Source organism: Arvicola amphibius, chromosome 3 (genome assembly GCF_903992535.2).
Source record: "Arvicola amphibius chromosome 3, mArvAmp1.2, whole genome shotgun sequence".
NCBI lineage: Eukaryota > Metazoa > Chordata > Mammalia > Rodentia > Cricetidae > Arvicola > Arvicola amphibius.
The window spans coordinates 126,935,962-126,956,065 of NC_052049.1; the positions used below are offsets into that span (position 1 = coordinate 126,935,962).

The 20,104-nt window shown below is 39.9% G+C and overlaps 1 protein-coding gene across 1 annotated transcript in view; it reads left to right on the forward strand.

Annotated features, from left to right (window-relative positions):
- Nptn (neuroplastin) overlaps positions 1-20,104 on the forward strand; it is a 70,217-nt gene that overhangs the window by 31,079 nt on the left and 19,034 nt on the right. Inside the window, exons 2-3 of the mRNA XM_038322487.2 lie at positions 7,995-8,163; positions 13,177-13,271. Coding sequence (XP_038178415.1) covers positions 7,995-8,163; positions 13,177-13,271 — 264 coding nt within the window. The remainder of the gene's footprint in view (positions 1-7,994; positions 8,164-13,176; positions 13,272-20,104) is intronic.

Sequence of the window (20,104 nt, forward strand, 5' to 3'; positions counted from 1 at the left end):
GATTAAAGGCGTGCACCACCACCGTCTGGCTTCATTCTTTTTTAAAAGGACTTATTTTATGTTTATGGTTTTGCCTGCATGTCTGTACAATATGAATGTGCAGTTACTGATAAGGCCAGAAGAGGGAGTCTGATTCCCTGGATTTTCTGGAACTAGACCCATTTGGTTTTGGGAACCAAACCCAGGTCCTCTGCAAGAGCAACAAGTACTATTAAACCACAAAGCCCTATATCCAGCTCCTTCAATTTTGTTTATAAAAATTTGCATTTTATGATCTACCAATTCAAATAATAAATTAGACTTGGGCTTATTGATATGGGTAGACTTTTTTTTTTTTTTGAGATGGGGTTTCTCTGTGTAACCCTGACTGTCCTGGAACTTGTTCTGTAGACCAAATTGGTTTCAAACTGAGTTCTGCCTACCTCTGCCTTCTGAGTGTTGAGATTCAGATTATGTGCCACAAAGCCTTGTCTAAGCCTGACCTGCAAGTAGGCATTTGAACTGGATTAGATTAACATTTTTTCCCCTTATCAGTAGGAAGTCTTGCAGGGTGTGTGTGTGTGTGTGTGTGTGTGTGTGTGTGTGTGTGTGTGTGTGTGTGTGTGACAGGACCAGGCTGAGTAATCTGCTTTGTTTTCTGCAGTGGGAATCATGTTTACATCCTTTTCTCGATACCTTAGAATTGTGTGCTATTGAGATTTGGGGTTGCACTGGAATTTCATGGGCTCTGTTGGTTTGGATCATCCTTTTTATATTAGCTTGGTCAACAGATTGTTAAGCAGGTTTTAGTTTAATATCTTTGTGCTATTCAGAAGAAAATAGAAAATATGCAAGTCCTAGTTTATAGGACATTATCGAGTACATAATTATAGCATTTGAAAGATGTAAGAGCTCTACCTTCATGGACAGTACCAGAATAAGATGTGATTTATTAAGTTGTCAGAATTATAAGGAAAACAATCTTCACAGTTTTTCAAGAATTTACTAATAACTAGTTTTCACTGGGGATTACACTGATAGTAAAAACCATCTTCCTTAATCTCTCCCCTTCTGTTTGTAGGTGTTGACTTTTTGACAGTTGGTAGCAGTTTATGAGACTGACTGAGACATGGCCCTTTAGATCAGTATTTTATCTAGCAGCAAGCTCAGCTCTATATAGAACCTTTGGGGCTCTTTTCTATATTTATTAAACAACTTCTGCGTCTGAGATTGACGTTTGTTTGGCCTGTTGGGTCTTGTATTAAATAGTTTCTTACAAGAAATAAATCCTAGATACAAAGGGGAAGTTTCAAATAGCATATTCAAAGTATAACATATGGTGTAACCTGTTGATTATTGTATTTCTCTACTATTCACTCTGAAAGCTAGTTGAAAAGCTAGAATGAATTTAGTCTTGACCTATACTTGAATATGACAGTCAGCACCTCCATAGTATTCTTAGATTCACAGAGTAGGTTTCATTTCCAAAAACAGATACTGCAGTGGTTATACACAGGAATATTTCTACTTACTAACCTCCATTTTCAGTTAGCTAATTACATCCTTGGCTTCTAGACTATAGAAAAGCTTGAATTTTCATTCTCCCTGTCCTCTGGAGTGTTAAGTCTAATGTTGGCAGATTCTAACCTGGTAATTTATGAGCCAAGCCACTCAGAATGCCTTCCTCTAAATTCTTGACTTACACCTTAGGGCATTGCCTAATAGGTAGAAATTTGAACAAACCTGGGTAGTGAATGAGTGAGTGCATGGTTGCACTGTGGTGTCTTTCCTACAATAGGCTCTACTCCAAGTTTTAAAATAAGCCTGGGTGATGATAATAATTTAAAAACTATAGTAACAACAACTCTTTCTGCTGTTACTACCTTGCCTTATAGACAGCAGGTTATGGGCAGGTAGACGTAGGCATCAGCTTTTGCTGAGCAGTGCCTTGAATGCAAGTTGAGGCATAACCTTTACCCTACAGTTTAATTCATCATTGTCAGTTCTCAAACTTTTTGAATTGACTGCTAGCAGCCAGACAAATACCCTTTGTAGGGGACCCTTTGAAGAACCACAAGTATTTCAAAGACTGACTGTTCAGGGGATGTTACTAGTAGAATTTACAGGGTCATGAAGAGAGTTGTCCCTCTTTTCACTGGCATTGATTGGGTTGCCATTTGTGTTGGTTCAGCTCCTGAGTTGAGCGCAATAGTTCTCACTTTGATGTCCTGTTCCTGAGGGTCTGTATTCAGATAGGTGAAATAGACGGCTGAGCTGTCTGTTTGCTGTGGACCCAGGAATGACTAAGAGATGGGAAAAGACTAAACTAAGGATAGTATCCTGCTTGTGAGAATTTTACTGCCCTTCAGCTGAAATTTGGACTCCGAATAACAAGAGAAGGTACCAGTACATTAATTAACACTTCTTCTTGAGGCTTAGGAAAGATACTGGATCTCTAATGAAATGTTTACTCATTCAAAAAGATCCTGACTTGGCATAAAAACCCATTGCCACTTCCTGTTATCTTCCATCATTTGCCTGAGTTTGGAAAGGTAATGGTTTTGTGCTCGATGGAAGGATGCTCTTTCCAAGACCTAAGGCTTTCTCATTCCTACCAGCTGGGCCCATTGCTAAAATGCTTTCCAGTGGGCTTGCTTCTGCCTGGCCAGCACCTGGGCTGCCCCAGCTTGTAATTGGCCTGCCTTTGCTTCATAAGCTTCCCAGGGTGGTTCTTCTTCTAAAAGCTTGTATGAATTGCTATTACTGTCTCTTTATAGTTTAAAAATGAATCCTTTTTTTTGTTCTCTGCAACTCATTTGCTTTTTTCTTTTCTTTTCTTTCCTTTAAATTATTAACACCTGTTGATTCTTTTGTTTTTTTTTTTCTGGTTGGCCTGTCACTTCATTCCTGCTCCCCCTCCCTCTAGCTGGGTTTGTCAAGTCGCCCATGTCAGAAACTAAGCTCACGGGGGACGCCTTTGAGCTGTACTGTGACGTGGTCGGGAGCCCCACGCCAGAGATCCAGTGGTGGTACGCAGAAGTCAACCGGGCAGAGTCTTTCAGACAGCTGTGGGACGGTGCTCGGAAGCGCCGTGTCACCGTAAACACCGCCTACGGGTCAAACGGCGTGAGTGTGCTGAGAATAACCCGGCTCACCTTGGAGGACTCTGGGACTTACGAGTGCAGGGCCAGCAACGACCCCAAGAGGAATGACTTGAGGCAAAACCCTTCCATAACATGGATTCGAGCCCAGGCCACCATAAGCGTCCTTCAGAGTGAGTCCAGCACCCTACAGTAGTAGTACTGTAGTCTTTAGAGGTGGCCCAATGACCCTTCCCTTCTGCTTCCTTTCCCTCTGTCCCAGTATGATCGCTAACCCTACCCCTTGTCTTTGTTTTTTCAAATCCACGACCCTTCTGATTGTAGTGTATGAAAACATTTGTGGCATTTCTTTTTTTTTAAAATTTGCCGTCCTTTCTACTTTCCTTATCCCCCAACCCTTCTCTGTGTCTTTCTCCTCAGGAACAAAGAACTTGAGGAAATCCTGACTATCCAAAGTCAGCTGCGCTGGGAAGAGGTGGGGAGGGAGAACTGGGGAAGCAATTTTTTTTTAAAAGCATAAATGCCAGGCAGTCAAATGAGGGCAGTGTTGAAACTGTTTCTTTCCCTCCTCTTTAATTTTGTAGTAGGTTTCCTGCTATCCTTTTGCTGATTGCTTTTCTGGTGCCTTTCTATTTTTGTTTCTTTCCCCACTCTAACTACTTTTTATTTCCCCTGTTCATTTGTTGGAAGTTCTCTGAATAGCTAGCTGCCTTCACCTCTATGGTTTTAAGTTTGTGTCTGCCCAGCTTTTTGCCTCCCTGTGACTTGGTGTTATCCTGTTCTGTTGATGGGAATGTTGCCATGGTGCAGTGTAGTGGTGTGTGTTTTGTTTAGTGGCATGTAAGCTTGGATATTCCATAGCTCCAGCTCTTTTTCTTTTCTAAAGCAGTGGCATGTGCTTCTCTGACAGCAGCCCTCAATAAAACAGCATAGTTCTTACTGAGACTATTTTCTTAAAAGTAGCTGCCTGAGATTCTTTCCCTTAATCTTGCTCTCAGGAGGTAGGTGGTCTGAAGCTGCAAATTACATTTTTTTTTAAAAACTATCACGCTGTCTTGAAAATCAGAATTCTATCTTATTCCTGTTCACAGACAGCTTGACTCTGATATTTGCAAAAAAATTCCTTTATCCTATAAACCCTAAGATAGTTTGAAAAACATTCACACTGTCTAGGAAGAAGAAAGAAAGAAAGGAAGGAAGGAAGGAAGGAAGGAAGGAAGGAAGGAAGGAAAGGAAGAAAGGAGAAAGAAAAAAAGATCAAAAGAAAGGAGAAAGACCTACCTTAAATCCGAACACCAATCCTCTTGAGTCCTTTGTCTGTTGTACAAGTTAGGTTTGGGTGGCCAGTTCTCTTTCTGAAACCTGCATGGTAGGAAACGGAGAGCCCACCACAAAATCAGTGCTCTCTCCAGGAAGGGTTCTAGTCCTGCATTTGGCTTGTTTATGATTGAGGGGCATTATCAGTTTATTTGAGGGGCCTCATATGAACAGCCCAGTGAGAGACCTATAGCCATTTTTAGTATGAAGAACTGACTGATTTAGAGAGAATGAAGTTCAGTATTTTTTTTGTGAACAATTTGGTGATAACAGCAATAGGAGAGGGACTCTGAATATATATACTCTGAATATATATATATGTGTATATATAGGGAAAATAGCAAATTAGTGTCTGTTTTGTATCCACTTAGAAAACAGGGAGAGGGGTGTAAAAGGGAGACAGAAGCTATTGCAGTTGGCACTGCTGAATCAGAGAACCTGCTTCTGTGACAGGGAAAAGAAAACCTGTCTATGTGAAAATGGGAAATATTAACCCAGCAATTTTTCTTATTTCTTTTTTTTTAAACAATTTTTCCCCTTGCACGCATCCTTCTCCTGCTCCCGTGCTCCTTTCCTTAAACAAAAAGCCGAATTATCCAAATGGCCACAAAGGTTTGTAGATTATAGTCATAGACTGGATATTTGGTAGTTTTACTTCCACTAACCTTAACTTGTAGCTAAAAAGACCATGTCTAGGGGGTATAAAAATAGGTCTTTCGGGTTACCTATGTATTAGTTCCTTAGAGTATATAGTACTTCCCAATTTACTTAGAAATAAGTTTATTAACTTATGGGTTACATAAGTTGAGCTACAACCTGCCTAGCTAATCTCTTCCTGGATATCCACATTAGTTGATTAACACAAATTAACTATAACATCATGAATTTAATTGAATTGTTTTGTAATTTTAGGCCTCCCTAGAAACATTGCTTCCACAGGGAGGTTGGACTCTTCTAAGAATGACATACCAGCCGTACTTTTCCTAAAGGTCTTTGAATAATGTAAACCAGAAGAGAAATGGGTCCAGTTTTTAGGCTTTCTTTGCCCATATGTTCTTTACATACACATGGTGGCTAGGGTAAGGTCCTACCTGACACTTCTAAAATAGGAGTCAGTGGCAGGTAAAAATATTTGAATTTCTAAATGTTCATCTCTCTTGGACTTTTCACTGGGTAGCACTGGGCCACAGAAATAAATGTCTCACCTTCATCTTGGTGTAGAATACAAATGGAATACTGCAGCCAAGAAACTTAGCAACCCGAGGAGTCAGGTCACCCCACCTACAATTCTCCTCTGATACATAATCATATTTAAAGCTAATCAACTTGCTCCTAGCTGACTCTCTCCTGGATCCTTAACATTTAAGGGAAAAAGTACTTTCGTTTGCCTTCTAAGATTTCTTGGCAGAAAGTCTACCAGATTGCTTTCATCACCTTCTTAATCTCCCTGAGCTGCAATGATCATTTGCATCGTCACAGGTAAGAGTAGCATTTACTTTGCCTCCTTGTATGTAAACATCTAGAAACTCTTGGCCTCATTCTCATAGTTCACCCTTTATCAGTGTAATCTGAGAGGAAGAACCGGGAGATTCCCAAGTGGGACAGAAAATGAAATTGGACAATAAAAATTTAGTGAAAACTTAAAAGTGTGTTTGAGTTTAATGTTGCTTTTGATACATATACATATATTTAATTTCTCTTCTGTGGAGTACTGGTTCTAGCTTTTTCTCTTCCGTTTTTGCTTGGTTTTAATTTTTCTTGGAATTGTGATGCTTTCTGCTGATGGTGTATGTGCGCCTTCCATTGCAGGGTTTGCAGCTGTTCTGCTCAATTTATTAAAGCCCAGGGAATTGGCTTCTGTCCAGTGTGTCTCGAAACCATGGGACACCACTGCGCTAACGTGTTTACATGCATCTGCTTTTGTCTTAGTGGCTGCTATGCCTCCATTATTTGTATATAGAGACCCTGTTCGGTGTTAATAAATAGGACCAGTACTGAATGGAAGATAACCGTTGTCCTTTTATCAGAATTGGAAATAAGTGAGAACCTGTTTGTTAACTGAGGCACTTTCAAGATTTGCTTTATCATACGATTATAAAAGATACTAACATTATAAGCAGGAATGTTACATGGGTTAGGAAGTCATTAAGGCATTACATTTTCCAAGTATCTTGTAACTTCTCCATCTTCTTTCCTCCTCTCAACTATAAAAAAGAAGCAGTTTCAGAAGAGGGAGACAGTTTTGTCCTCAAGACTTAGAACCATTCTTTATAAAATGATGAGGGGAGCTGCTGTTGAAATATATACTAGAGGTAGCCAGATACAAGGAAGTGGGAAGTCAGCCATGGGTGTTTGAGAAAGGGGTGTGGGGAGGAAGCAAATACTTCTTAATGTGAATGGGGAAAGGTGATTGGTTGAGACTTCACCTGAAAGAAAATGTTTGATCCAAAATAGCAAAAAAGTTCGACCTGGGAAAAGATAAAACACAAACACTATAGTCCTGATTATAATATGGAAATAAAAAGTTAAAAGTTCTTTCAAGATAAATCTTCCAGAGACAATTCAAAGTGATTCGTAAATTTTCTGCTTAATGGGTTCTATTTAACGAATAGAAGGTTATTTTCATAGACAAAGTGTTAGCTTAAGTTATCCAAGCCCAGAATAGAACCATAAAGAAAAGTCTTTATTTTGTGTTTAGGTGAAGGTTTTGAGGGTCTAGGTGGTGTTCAGAGTTGGGGACAGGATAGGAAACTCAGATGTATTTTATAGGAACATTTTTGCCACTGATAGTAATTATGGCCTTGTACAAGTCATTTTACTTTACTAGCCCATTAAAGAGAGGAGTAAGTCTAAGGGCTTGTAGTTCTAAGTTTTTAGGAACTCATATGCCAAGACATAATGCACTGTAGTATAATTGTGTTGTCTTGCTGTGAGTGTGTGTTAAAGTGCAATTCTGAAAAGGTTGTTTTGGGAATAAATATGGGCTGGAGAAAGAGTCAGTGGTTCTTTAAGAAGTTACCCTCTGCAAAATTTGAAAGAGTACAAGAGACTTACAATGGGAAGTTTACTTTTAAATCTAATACCTTTCCTATATGAAGGCCATGGTCGGTTTGCTTTAGGTTAACAGCTTCCAATGTGGGAATAATCATACATGTGTTATGTGTTGCTGTTCCAAGGCCAGTAACTCCGTAAGGAATCTATCACGTAAATTACGCACTGCCTTTGCATTCAGAACTGCAAGGTAGAGCTCCATTTTTTTTTATAGATGCTGAATTGGCTGGTGGTTCTTACTTCATAAAATTGTGGTATTCAAAAACTGTAAGTGAATTGTTACCAGTGCAAGCACATGTAATACTCTCATTCTTTCACGTCTAGGCCAACTGGTCTTCAGGCTGTTGTCTGCGCTAGTGGTCATTGCTTATGATCATTGTTTTTCCTTTTAACTTCCTCCAGAGTGGTAAAGTGAAAGTCCTAATGTAGTCTTGTCTGCCTTCCCTTTTTTTTCTAGTCTCCCCATCCTACCCCATTATACTCTCAGGCCAGGGCTGCAAACAATGAAAAGCTATGGCACTCTGTCATTGTGTACTCTAATTACAGAGCCAAGAATTGTCACCAGTGAAGAGGTCATTATTCGAGAACCCCTCCTTCCTGTTACCCTGCAGTGTAACCTCACCTCCAGCTCTCACACCCTTATGCACAGCTACTGGACAAAGAATGGAGTAGAACTCACTGCCACACGTAAGAATGTCAGCAACATGGAATACAGGTGAGAGGGACTAACATTCTTAAGAAGGGAGAGAGTATGGATAAGATTACTTGTTCATAAACCTTGATCATTAGCAGTTTACATTTATATGACATAATTATGACTATGAAAATGCTACTTAAAAGATAATTTTTGGAATTGGTGAGATGACTCGGCAGTTAAGGGTGTTTGCTACCAGACCTGATAACCAGAATGTAGTTTGTGAAATCCACATGGTGGAAGGAAGAACCAACTCTGGCAAGTTGTGTGTGTGTGTGTGCGCATATACTAAACAATTTTTTAAAAAAGATGTGGGTGTAATCCTAACACTTGGGTGGCAGAGGCAGGCAGATCTTTGTGAGTTCAAAGCCAGCCTAGTTTCCGTAATGAGTTTCAGGACAGCCAGAACTATGTAGAGAGACCCTGTCTCCAAAAAACAACAGAAAGGGGTGAAATGGGTTGGTACAGAGAGAAAGACAGACACATTGTGAATTATTTTATTACAGTGAGTTGAACTGGTTCCTAAACCAGACCTCGGCCTCTGTAATGATGTGTTTCCATGCTTCTCTAAAGGCCTTTCTATGTGTCTTAGCCTCATTAGGAATTTTACATGTACGTGTTGAAGAGATGAATTTGAGAATATTTCTATAAAAAATTTAATATGATCTCATTAATTTCAGTGGACTAAACTCTTTTTCAAATTATGTACTTTGACAAGATGCATTTGGCCTTCTGATTTTGTGTGTGTGTGTATGTATTTTTTGAGACAGGGTCTTTATGTGGTCTTGGCTGTCTTGTATAGGAGAAGGCCACTTACTCGTCCTGGCCTCCCAGAACCGAAATAATCACACAGAAACTGTATTAATTAAACCACTGCTTGGTCCATTAGCTCTAGCTTCTTATTGGCTAACTCTTATATTAATTTAACCCATTTCTGTTAATCTGTATATAGCCACGTGTCAGTGACTTACTGGCAAAGATTTGGCATATCTGACTCTGGCGGCTCCATGGTGTCTCCCTCTGCCTCTTCTTCCCAGCATTCTGTTTAGTTTTCCCTGCCTAGCTCTGTTCCCCTATAGCTCTGCTATAGGCCCAAAGCAAGCAGTTCCTTTATTAACCAATGAAAGCAACACATAGACAGAAGGACCTCCAGTCTTGGTCATCTCTATATACAGTCTGACCTCCAACTCACAGAGATCCTCCTCCTGCCTCTGCCTCCTTAGTACTGTGATCAAAGGCATGTACCACTGTATTCAGCATTGGCCCTCTCCTGGATAGTCTAGTCTGGTAAGACATAGGAATCTGTCAGAGATTTCTAAATGATTCTAGTGGGCAGTCATGTTGAGGGCCATAGATGGTCCTCTCATTGTGATAATTAAGAAACTGAAACTGAGAATGGGGAATTATTTGCTCAAGGAGTCAGTATTAGTTGAGTCTTAGAAAACAGGCCCCTCGGCCGGGCGGTGGTGGCGCACGCCTTTAATCCCAGCACTCGGGAGGCAGAGGCAGGTGGATCTCTGTGAGTTCGAGGCCAGCCTGGTCTACAAGAGCTAGTTCCAGGACAGGCTCTAAAAAAGCTGCAGAGAAACCTTGTCTCGAAAAACCAAAAAAAGAAAAAAAAAAGAAAAGAAAAGAAAACAGGCCCCTCGACTTAGACTTCAGTAGTTTGAGAGGCAAATTAAAGTCACCTTTGAAACTCAACTCTTGGAACAGGGGATCTTTCCTGTGGATAGATGTTCTAGTGAATTGTCTTCCAAGAATAATGGCACCATAACCTAATCAGGACCAGTCGATAAAGTTATCTTGGGTGAGGGTGGTAGCATAGAGATACCCTCTGAATAAAGGCTTTTGCTGGTCTTAGTTACCTGGAACGCCAGTGATTTGGTGTCTTTTAGAGTGTTGAGAACACTTGGTAACTCATCCTTTAGGAAAGTTTGTTTGCAAAGAGATCTGGAAAAGGATCTTGCTTGGCAGGATGATACTATATAAAGAAATAGTGCTGAAGGGAGACCAGGAAAGGCTGTAGACTTAGCAGCAAGGACATTCTGCAGTATTTCACATCACTTAGATTTTCATGCCCTTTGTTTAATTGATCTACATGAGTTTGTTGGTCCTCATTCCTTTTTCAGAAGGGAAAACTAAGACTCAGAGAGTAGTAGGTCTTGGCTGCCTTTTAGGTCAAGTATTATAGTTTATTTCAGTACCAATGTTAGATTCCACATCTACTTTGAATTGTTTCTGGAGTACTTTCCTCCCCAACTGTACCATACACTTAATTGTTGTTGATCGTTTTTTGTTCTTTACTCTTTGTTCTCTTAGGGGCCTGCCACCCAGCTCCCAGATAATACACACGAAGGCTTATTTTTAGTTATGAATGCCTGGTTTTAGGTTGGCTTGATTCTTGCCAGCTTTTCTTAACTTAAATGATTACTTTTGCCTTTGGGCTTTTTTCTTACTTATGTTTACCTTATTTTCACTCTTACCCCTGACTTCTCCCTCTGTTCTTTGCTTCCCTCTTCCTCGTTTCTCCTCCTATTTATACTCTGCCTACCAGCCCTGTCTACCCTTGCTCCTGCCTCACTATTGGCTCTTCAGCTTTTTATCAGGTGTTTTAGACAGGCAAAGAATCACAGCTTCACAGAGTTAAACAAATGCAGCATAAACAAAAGTAACACAGCTTACAATAATATTCCCCAACACTTAGTGGCAACTTAATCTGTTTCTACTGTGGTTTCTTCTGATGCTAATTGAGAATTTAGCTTTGACTGAATTTTCTTAGTTTGGAAAGTGTTAACCATTTGGAGTTGTTGGTTGGTATTTACTTCATACCTCTTTCAAGGAAGCAGGTATCAGTAATCTTTCCCTGGGTTTTGTGTTACCCATACAGCTGTCAGCTGTTAAGTAATGACGTTTCTGCTTGACTTTGTTGTTGTTGCTTTTCAAGACAGGGTTTCTCTGTAGTTTGGACCCTGTCCTGGAACTAGCCCTTGTAGACCAGGCTGGCCTTGAACTCACAAAGATCCGCCTGTCTCTGCCTCCCGAGTGCTGGGATTAAAGGTGTGCGCCACCACCGCCCGCTCTGCTTGACTTTTAACTGTCTCTTTGCCTCTATTTTCTTTTTGCCTCAGTGTACTTGATATAGATGGAATAACTGCTTAGATATTCTTGGGCTACTCAGGAAGTCAGCCATTGAACCAGCTTCAGAAGCCTGTTCAACCTACCCTGAAGGGGACATTTTCTGTTTGCTTTAGTTGCCTTCCCAATAGTTAGTCCAAGGGAATGGTTTTGGGAGATAAACACATAGGCATGTCTTTGAGCTTGGGAGTCCCCATCCCCCAAGTTTTCCTTATGGAACTTAGAGTCAGCCAAACCCTGAAGGTATGGCTGTTACTCATTCCCGAAACTCTGCAATACCTCAGAATATCTGATTTGTGTGTCTGTTTCTTTTGAGAATATAGATATAGAGTCAAGGTGGGATATTTGTGTCAAGTTGAGAAGATATCTTAACTGTGCTGACATAGGTATGCTGAGTCAGTTCCTATCTGTGGTCTCTTTTTGTTTGTTTGTTTTTTGTAATGAACAATAAGATGGGTAAATTCATTGGGCCAGTAATAGGTAAGATTAAGAGTTTTAATTAAACATTAATTTCTGCAGTGGAGGTTTGATTAAGTTATGTTCAGAAGAATATGAATCTAGCTCTGTATTAGCATTTATCCTCTAATCTGGGGGCAGTTGATTGTTTGTTTGCTGCAGTTAGTCTCTGTGTGCCCCATCCCCCTGTGTATTAAGGCTGTGTGAGGTGGGCATCAGCTGTGAGACTTAAGAGGAACTAATATCCTGGCCACACGTGTTTTTTACAGTAATTTCTTATCTTGATCTGAGTCCATACACAGTTTTTGCCCTGACTTTGTGTTTGTTCATTTATTCACTTGTTTATTCATTTCTCTACTACAATGTGACTACCAGGTAAAGGGCTAAATGTAGAATTGTGTACCAGTCAAACAGTGTATTACATAGAATTTAGTCTGTTATGGATAACAATCAAGCAATATCATAAATACATGAGTATACACTGTGGGTGAGTGCTGTGAAGAACCAAATTTTAGAGTAATGGAGGAGGATGATATTTAGATGGGCTGGATGTGAGATGTGAGCCCAGACCTGACAGAAAAGGATTTAAGTCTGCTGGGTGATGGGAAAAACAGTAAAGGAGCATTGTATGGAGATTTTGAGGTGGAAACAGTTGTGGCATATTGAAACACTGCAGAGTGCCTAGCAGAGCTAGAAAATAAAATGATAATTTAAAAAAAAAAGCTGGATTTCAGGCTGGAGAAATGGCTCAGTGGTTAAGAGCACTGGCTGCTCTTCCAGAGTTCCTGAGTTCAATTCCCAGCAACCACATGGTGGCTCACAACCATCTGTAATGAGATCTGGCACCCTCCTCTGGCGTGTGGACATACATGGAGGCAGAATGTTGTGTACATAGTAAATAAATAAGAATTTTTTTAAAAAGCTGGATATCAGTGAATAAATGTTATTTTGGTAGGTTTGGTTGTTTGCCTTTTTAAAAAGAAAACTGCTTGGGCCTCTTTGTGCTTTGACTTCCTGAAAGGCATGATACTAAATCAGATCTTCAGATAAGCTCAGAAAAGTTTGTGAAACGCCCCATTTCATTTGTCTGCCTGGAACCTCCAGGAGAGCACATTTTTATTGATGATTTTTCTGTATTTCGAAATAAATTGTGCTTGATGAAGCCTTCCATTTTTGATTGCTTGTTTTGTAGTTTGTTTCTCTCAATAAACAATAGCATCGTAAAGTTAAGGACCAAAATCCATTCCATTTCTGTTACTGGAACCCAGCAGGGAGTAAAGCATTAATATTTGGGAATACATAAAGGAAGGCTTTTATGAAAAAGAGGTGAGTTACAGTGAAGAGCAATTTGGAAAGTATGGTCCCATCTTGTTATGAGTTGCCTTCTGTTATATTTTGATCATTCCCAGTTACCTCATTTCATTTCTCTCCTTATTTCTGCAGGATCAATAAGCCAAGAGCTGAGGATTCAGGCGAATACCACTGTGTGTATCACTTTGTCAGCGCTCCTAAAGCCAATGCCACCATTGAAGTGAAAGGTACAACCTATCAAAGGCTTCATGTTAGTCTCTTGTTTCTTCTAAGATACCATTTTATTCTGGATGCCTGGTCTTCAAATTCTTTTTATTTCTATTTTGAAAAGCAGTGTAATTTACGGCTAAGACCAAAGGATTAGGAGCCTGACTGCCTATTTTTAAGTCCCAACTTTATTATGTACTAACTGTATATTGGCAAGTTCCAAACTTCTGTGCTTCTATTCCCTTATTTGTAAAATAAGGATGTCAGGAGCACTTGATACATTTTGTAGGAGCATTAATTATAACAGACTTACTATATGAAGTTACAGTTTTACATGTCAAAATGTTTAAGTACTAGTATCTTATATAAAACATTGTATAAACTTTTAAAACATATTTTATAGGTGTGACTGACTACATAGGTCTTCAGTGGACACTAGCCACATTTGTGAAAGTACATTGTGCAAGGCTAATATAAAGCTATTTGTTTTTAAGGAAATCCTTTGTGCGTATGGCATCTTAAAGATGAGGCTATGGCAGAAAGTTTTGTGGGCAGACAGAACTATATAAGTTGGAGCTACCTAGTAGAATTAATCTCCGTTTTCATGCATTACGTGCAAGGAGAAGCTGAGGCCCAAATGTGAAACTGTTGTGTCCTGTAGTGAGTGTGTGTCAGAGCTAGCCTAGAGCCTAGGTCGTGACTCCTCAACACAGTATTTTTCCCATTGTTATAATGTCTAAGAAGAGGCAGAACTACTGTTTAAGGTCCTACTTAGGAAACCAGGTTTTAATTTATTTTATTTTGTTGAGGAAGGACTATAGAAAGACAAATTTGTGGTGGAAGGACAGATTTGGGGAAAAGAAAGGCCTGAACAGTTTCTTAGCTCTTCCTTAAGATATTTGGATGATTAAAAATGCAGATTGAAGAAAAAAGTTAGCCATGTTCAGCACCCACTGAATGTGAAGGGAAAGTTGTGTCATGATGATGCAGTCCTGACTTAGGAGCTGATAAAGGCTCTGTCAGATGAAATTCTGACTTAGGGAGTTACAGTGGTTACAGCAGGTCACAACAGGCTTGATTCCTCTCTGCTTTTGTTTAACATGAGGGAAAACATTTTCTCTATGACAGTAGTGGACCTTCCCAACTGGAAGTGAGCTGAGCTATATAGGGAGACTTTCACTCTGTAATTGAAGCGCTGCATCATTCCTGTTGAACTCCTAGTACAAAGCCCCAAGAGCTGTGGGACAGATAGGTATATTTAGCTGATGGTCCTCCCCACGCCTTTGGGATAATGACACACAATTGTAAGTATTGAACAACTTGGACTTGACAATAATAATTTATAAGCAGCATTTCAAGAATGCAAAAAAAAAGTTTTTCTTCTTTGTTTAGCCAGCTTAGATGTAGGGTCAGGACTGATCAGATGACTGAGTGGTAAATTGCTTCTGTGCTAATCTGATGACCCGGTTCAGCCCCCAGAACCCACATAAAGTTATAAAGAAAACACCAGCTCCACAGTTAATTTTTGACCTCCACATGCTCACCATGTCCCCAATGCACACAACAAATACACAGTAGTAAATAAATCTTGTTTTCTGTTTGTTCTGTTGTTTTAAGGTGGGATTCAGCAGTCCCAGAGGTAGCCTTCTTCATATTTCTGTAGCAGATTTGAAGAAATAGTGAGGAGGGGCAGAACATAGAAGGCAGCTGCTTAGTGTTTTGAGACAGAAGTTACAGTGTAGATTTGGGGAGAGGCTCAGTAAAGTGCTTGCTATTACAAACATGAGGGTCTTAGTTTGACTCCCCAGAACTCACATGAAAAAGCGACATGACTCTGCAATCCCAGCTCTGTGGAGGCAGAAATGGGAGGATCCCTGGCTTTGATCCTGTCTCAGAAAATTAATGTGCAGAGTAGTTGAGAAAGATACCAACATAGACTTCTAATCTCCACTTGCATGCACACCATTGGGCATATATCTGCATGTTATTTCATATGCTATCATGTTCAAGTTATTGACTTCACTGTTAATGCTTTTTACTGAGGAAGACTGGTGATGGTATCCTGGTTTAGAAAACTGAGACGTTTCTGTTATATGAAATCCTAAGGTATTGTCTGTGGCTACATTGGCTAAATACACAATTCATCAACAGTCTGTTAAAATTCTTAAGGAGTTTTAAAAGTTTTTGTATTCTCTTCCTTAACATGTGGATAGAAAACAGTGTGTGTAATATGTTGAGTCTTTAAGGTTGTTGATGGTTTAGTCTGATAAAGATTATCAATGTTGAGATTTTTTTTTATTAAAAGTTTAAAAAGCTTTGAATCCAGGATCATATTCTAACGTAGCTTCCAGTTGTGTTTGGGTGTGAAAACTGACTTAAATTTAGAGGGGAGTGTGCTTCAATTCCTAACCACTGTCATACATACTGTATTTCATCAGTGCCTCTGGGGTAGGGCTGGAAACAGGTGCCATTTTATACTGTAGAGATGGGAACATCTGCAGAACAGAAAGAGGTTATTATACTAGAAAAACTCGAGATTTGGGGGAGCATAAGTCATCTCTTTGCTGACAGAATCTCTTAGGTTCTTCCTCATGTTTGGAATTAACTGAACCAGTACTTCGGAACAATGAAATTCAGACCATACATAAATATTTGTTCTCTGAATGACAGTCATTTTTCGTTATAATAAAGGAAGGAAATGTGTTTTTCACTCAAGTCTGTAGATTGCTTTTAAGTAATTTGGGATTGAAAGATGGACTCAGTGGGTAAAGTGCTTGCTCCATAAGCACGAGGACACAAATTTGGATCCCCAGTACCTACATAAATAGCTGGGTATGGTAGTGTGGACCTGTATAACCCCAGCACTGGGAGATGGAGACAGAAAGGTCCCCGGTGTCTTGCAACCAGCAGTTTTAGCGAGTCAGTGAGCTCTAGGTTTAGTGAGACAAACCCTGCCTCAAAAAATAGATGAAGTTATAAAAGACAGTATCCAGTATTGACCTCTGACCTCCATACATGCTCATGTGGACATACACTCATGCATAGATCACCCACACACAAATACTCAGATACACATATGAGTGAATTCCCAAAAGTAATATTTATTTCCCCACTCTCCTTGTAGGATCTATAGCCCAAACTGACTTTTGTGATCCTCCTGCCTCAGAATCCCAGCATAGCTTAGGTATTTGAAAAGCAACTTAAACAACAGTGGGTACAGAAGAAGGAACAAGACTGGCCAGGGAAGGGGAAAGAGTTGTGATAATTTCCTGGATCTGTCTTTCGTGGGATCTGCCAATCTTGTTCAGAGGAGAGCACATTTCTCCTGCTTCTTGACTGTAGAAACTGGCTTCCAGGAACTGCACATACAAAGGATTCATTGAAGAATAGGTGTTCTTTTCTTTTTTCATACAGTTCCTCAATCCTTTGCTCCTTTCTCTTTTTGATCTACCTTTTCTAAACCAATGTTCTTCTGTCCTCCCTTCTTAGCTTTCTTTACACGTCAATATTTTTTGAGGATGAATTCCCAGGATTTCTGGAAGAACATGTCCTGCTGCCAGTTGGACAAGATACTGTGTGGTGATGATGAATGGCATTATTGAAAGGAATAAGAATATCTCAGATCTGGATAGCATCTTGAACAAAAGCAGCATTTTCATGCTCTTTCATTCTGGAGGCTGCCCAGAGGCATCCTTTAGGCTGCAACTGATGTAAAAGCTGGTTTTGACTCCCATGTTATGTCTACATGAGAAGTCTTTGAAAGCTTAATTGTAGTATCGCTGGGGCATTAATGAGCATCATCTTCAGCTCAGATATCTGTTCCTGCTCTACTCTCAGGGTGCTGCTGACCTTTCATGATAAGAACAGCTCACATTGTATACTTACTGTATGCCAGACATATAGTAATGGTTGTTTCTCTCCTCTCCTTTAGTCTTCACAAGTGTATGTTGGTGCAGGACAATTCTATATTCTGTCAATTATATTTTAAATAAAAGCTGGTTGGCCGATAGCCAGGCAGAAGTATAGGTGGGAAAATCAGACAGGAAGTAGAGGTGGGGCAAAGAGTACAGGAGTATTCTGGGAAGGAGGAAGCGCTTTCCTGCAGTCCTGCCAAGATCACGGAAGAAGCAGGATGTAACCTGCCCTACTGAAAAAGATACTGAGACATGTGGATAAGGATAATGGGTTAATATAAGTTATAAGAGCTAATATGCAGCCTGAGTTAATGGGCCAATCAGTTTATAATTAATGCAGACTCTGTGTGATTTTCTTTGGGGCTTACCAGCTGTAGGAACTGGGCAGGATGGAAACCCCAACTAGCAGCCCCACATGTTACAGTATGTAGTATTATTATATCTACAAGCCAGGCGAGAAAATGGATTTTTTTTTGTGTGTGGCATTAAATCACTGGTCTAGTGTGGACGAGTTAACTAGTGGAGCCAGATTTTCTCCCAGGCACTCTTGCCCCAGAAGAGCCCTAAGCTCCTAAGCACAGATTATGCTGTTGTGTTCAGCACAGTACAATTGAAAGGCCTTTGAGAGTTAGAGGAAATGGTTTCTAATCTTGTCCTGTCATTAAACTCATCATAAGCTTGACCAGTCCACTTTTCACCTCTGGGCCACAGTTTCTTCTAGTGTTAGATGAAGTAAAATGAAAATAGTAATCTTTAAGGTTCCTTTATGGCTTTTAAGTCTGTGGTACTCTCAGTTGGACACAGGGGAGAGTTTAATACTGAAGGGAATGAATTCTGATTTTATTTTCCAACATGGAAATAAACAGCTTCTCAAGATGGGGAACACTAACCTCAATGTACTTTACTTGTGTAATGGGACATTTGTTTCTTACAGTTCCCAACTTCTAACACTGGTGCCAGAAATGGTTTTATTTATCTAATTATCAGTGGGGGTGGGGTGGGGTGGACAGAGTCTCTGTATCCCAGCTTGGTCTCTAACTCCCTGTGTAGAGAAGGATAACCTTGAACTTCTGATTCTCCTGTCTCCCTCCCACAGTGCTCAGATTACAGGCATGCATCACTGTACCTTTTAATGTGCTAGGGATTCAACCTAGAGCTCCATGCATGCGGAACAAGCAATTTGCTGAGCTACGGCTCTTAATAACTAGGAGCTGGAGATATGACTCAGAAGTTAAGAGCATTGTCTGCTCTAACAAAGGTCCTGAGTTCAATTCCCAGCAACCACATGGTGGCTCACAACCATCTGTGATAGGGTCTGGTGCCCTCTTCTGGTCTGCAGGCATACACACAGACAGAATATTGTATACATAATAAATAAATATTTTTTTAAAAAAGAAATAATTAGACTAGTGTTCTCAGACTTAATTTAGCTCATCTGAAATGTTTATATCAGACCTTTTAAAGCACTCCAAGAATCCAGTCATGGTAGCACATACCTGCAGTCTCAGCTACTTGGGAGGCTGAGATAAGAGAGTCATTGTTTGAGACCAGCCTGGGCAACATAGTTAAGACATTTTCTTAAAAAAAAAGAAAAGAAAGAAAGAAAGGAAAGGCCAAGGTTAAAGAACCACTGTCTTAGAGTGTTATCTCAGTGGTGTTACAGAATGCAACACAGACCCTAGACAAAACCAGTCTTCACACCAACAAAGCGTCTAGTGTGACTGGCTGGCCTACATCTTTGCTTCAATGGGACCCGTCTCATATTCCTTAAGGCTCTTGGCCTTAAGTTAAATCTTAACTCCCTCTCTCTGCCTTCTGTTAAAGCCTTTATTTTGCTTGTGGCAGAGATAAGATGTCTCTGGGGTTGGATAGGTTGCATAAAGGAAGCAGAAAGATTGTTTATGTAGAAAGAATGTGTTTACTTGGAAACAACTCATTTGCTGACAACACCTTTAAGAGTAGATTTTCTTTGAAAATGAGTTCTGGATAGATTAGAAGTTTACTTTGAAAGGTGAACACCAAAAGGACCTACATGTGAACCTTATACCTTTCTCATATCTATTCTGTTAGTTAATGTGCATCCATCTGTGCTTCCCTTGCCTGAATTGACACTTTTCTCCAGCCTGCAACCTGGTATGATAGAGAAGCTGGTTGTCTTGCTCTAAGAGCAGGCAAGATGGGCAGCAGAATATGCAGAGAAAGTTGTGTTTGTTCTCTGCCCAGACTACCAAAGTAATGAAATTATGTCAAATACTCTTGTGTAAATAAGTCTCTTTTGGGACCCGGTAAGTAATGTGTGGTTAGAACATGCGACTAAGAAGGCAGAGAACAAGCTAATTCCCAAGTTGGGTCAGAAGGCTTTTCTAAGGGAGTCTTTGTTGCTTTTCCTTTTCTCCTCCTTTTTGCCACTCAGTTTGTACTACCCTGAGGAGGGAAGGGGCTTTTACTCTGTCACTATATGTTTATTTAACTGGCTGCCTCAGAACAATAGGAACTAGTTAAGTATAATAAAGTGGCAAGCCCATATAAACTAAGACACTATACAGTAGACAAATAATCAATAGTTTGTCAGTGAATGCCCTGATGAATAAGCTTTATTAGAGCTACAGTCAAAGTCCTGTTTATATGGGCAGGTAGGAAGAACACATAAAGCTACCATCTCTAGCCTCTTTCATCCTTGTTAATAACAAGTCTAAGGCTTGGCTTTTTTCTTCCTGAAATGATAGTGTAGTCTAAGTGATTTTTTTTTCTGTTGCTTTATGTTTTCTGTTTTTGAGACAGGGTCTCACTATATCTTAGTGGCTTAGATCTTTACTGTGTAGACTAGGCTGGCCTCAAATATGGTACAGTTCTTATTCTTCTCAAGTTCTGGGATTATAGGCATTACATGTAATCTCTTAATGAAACAAGTACATTCCTGCCTCAAGTTGACTGTGTTT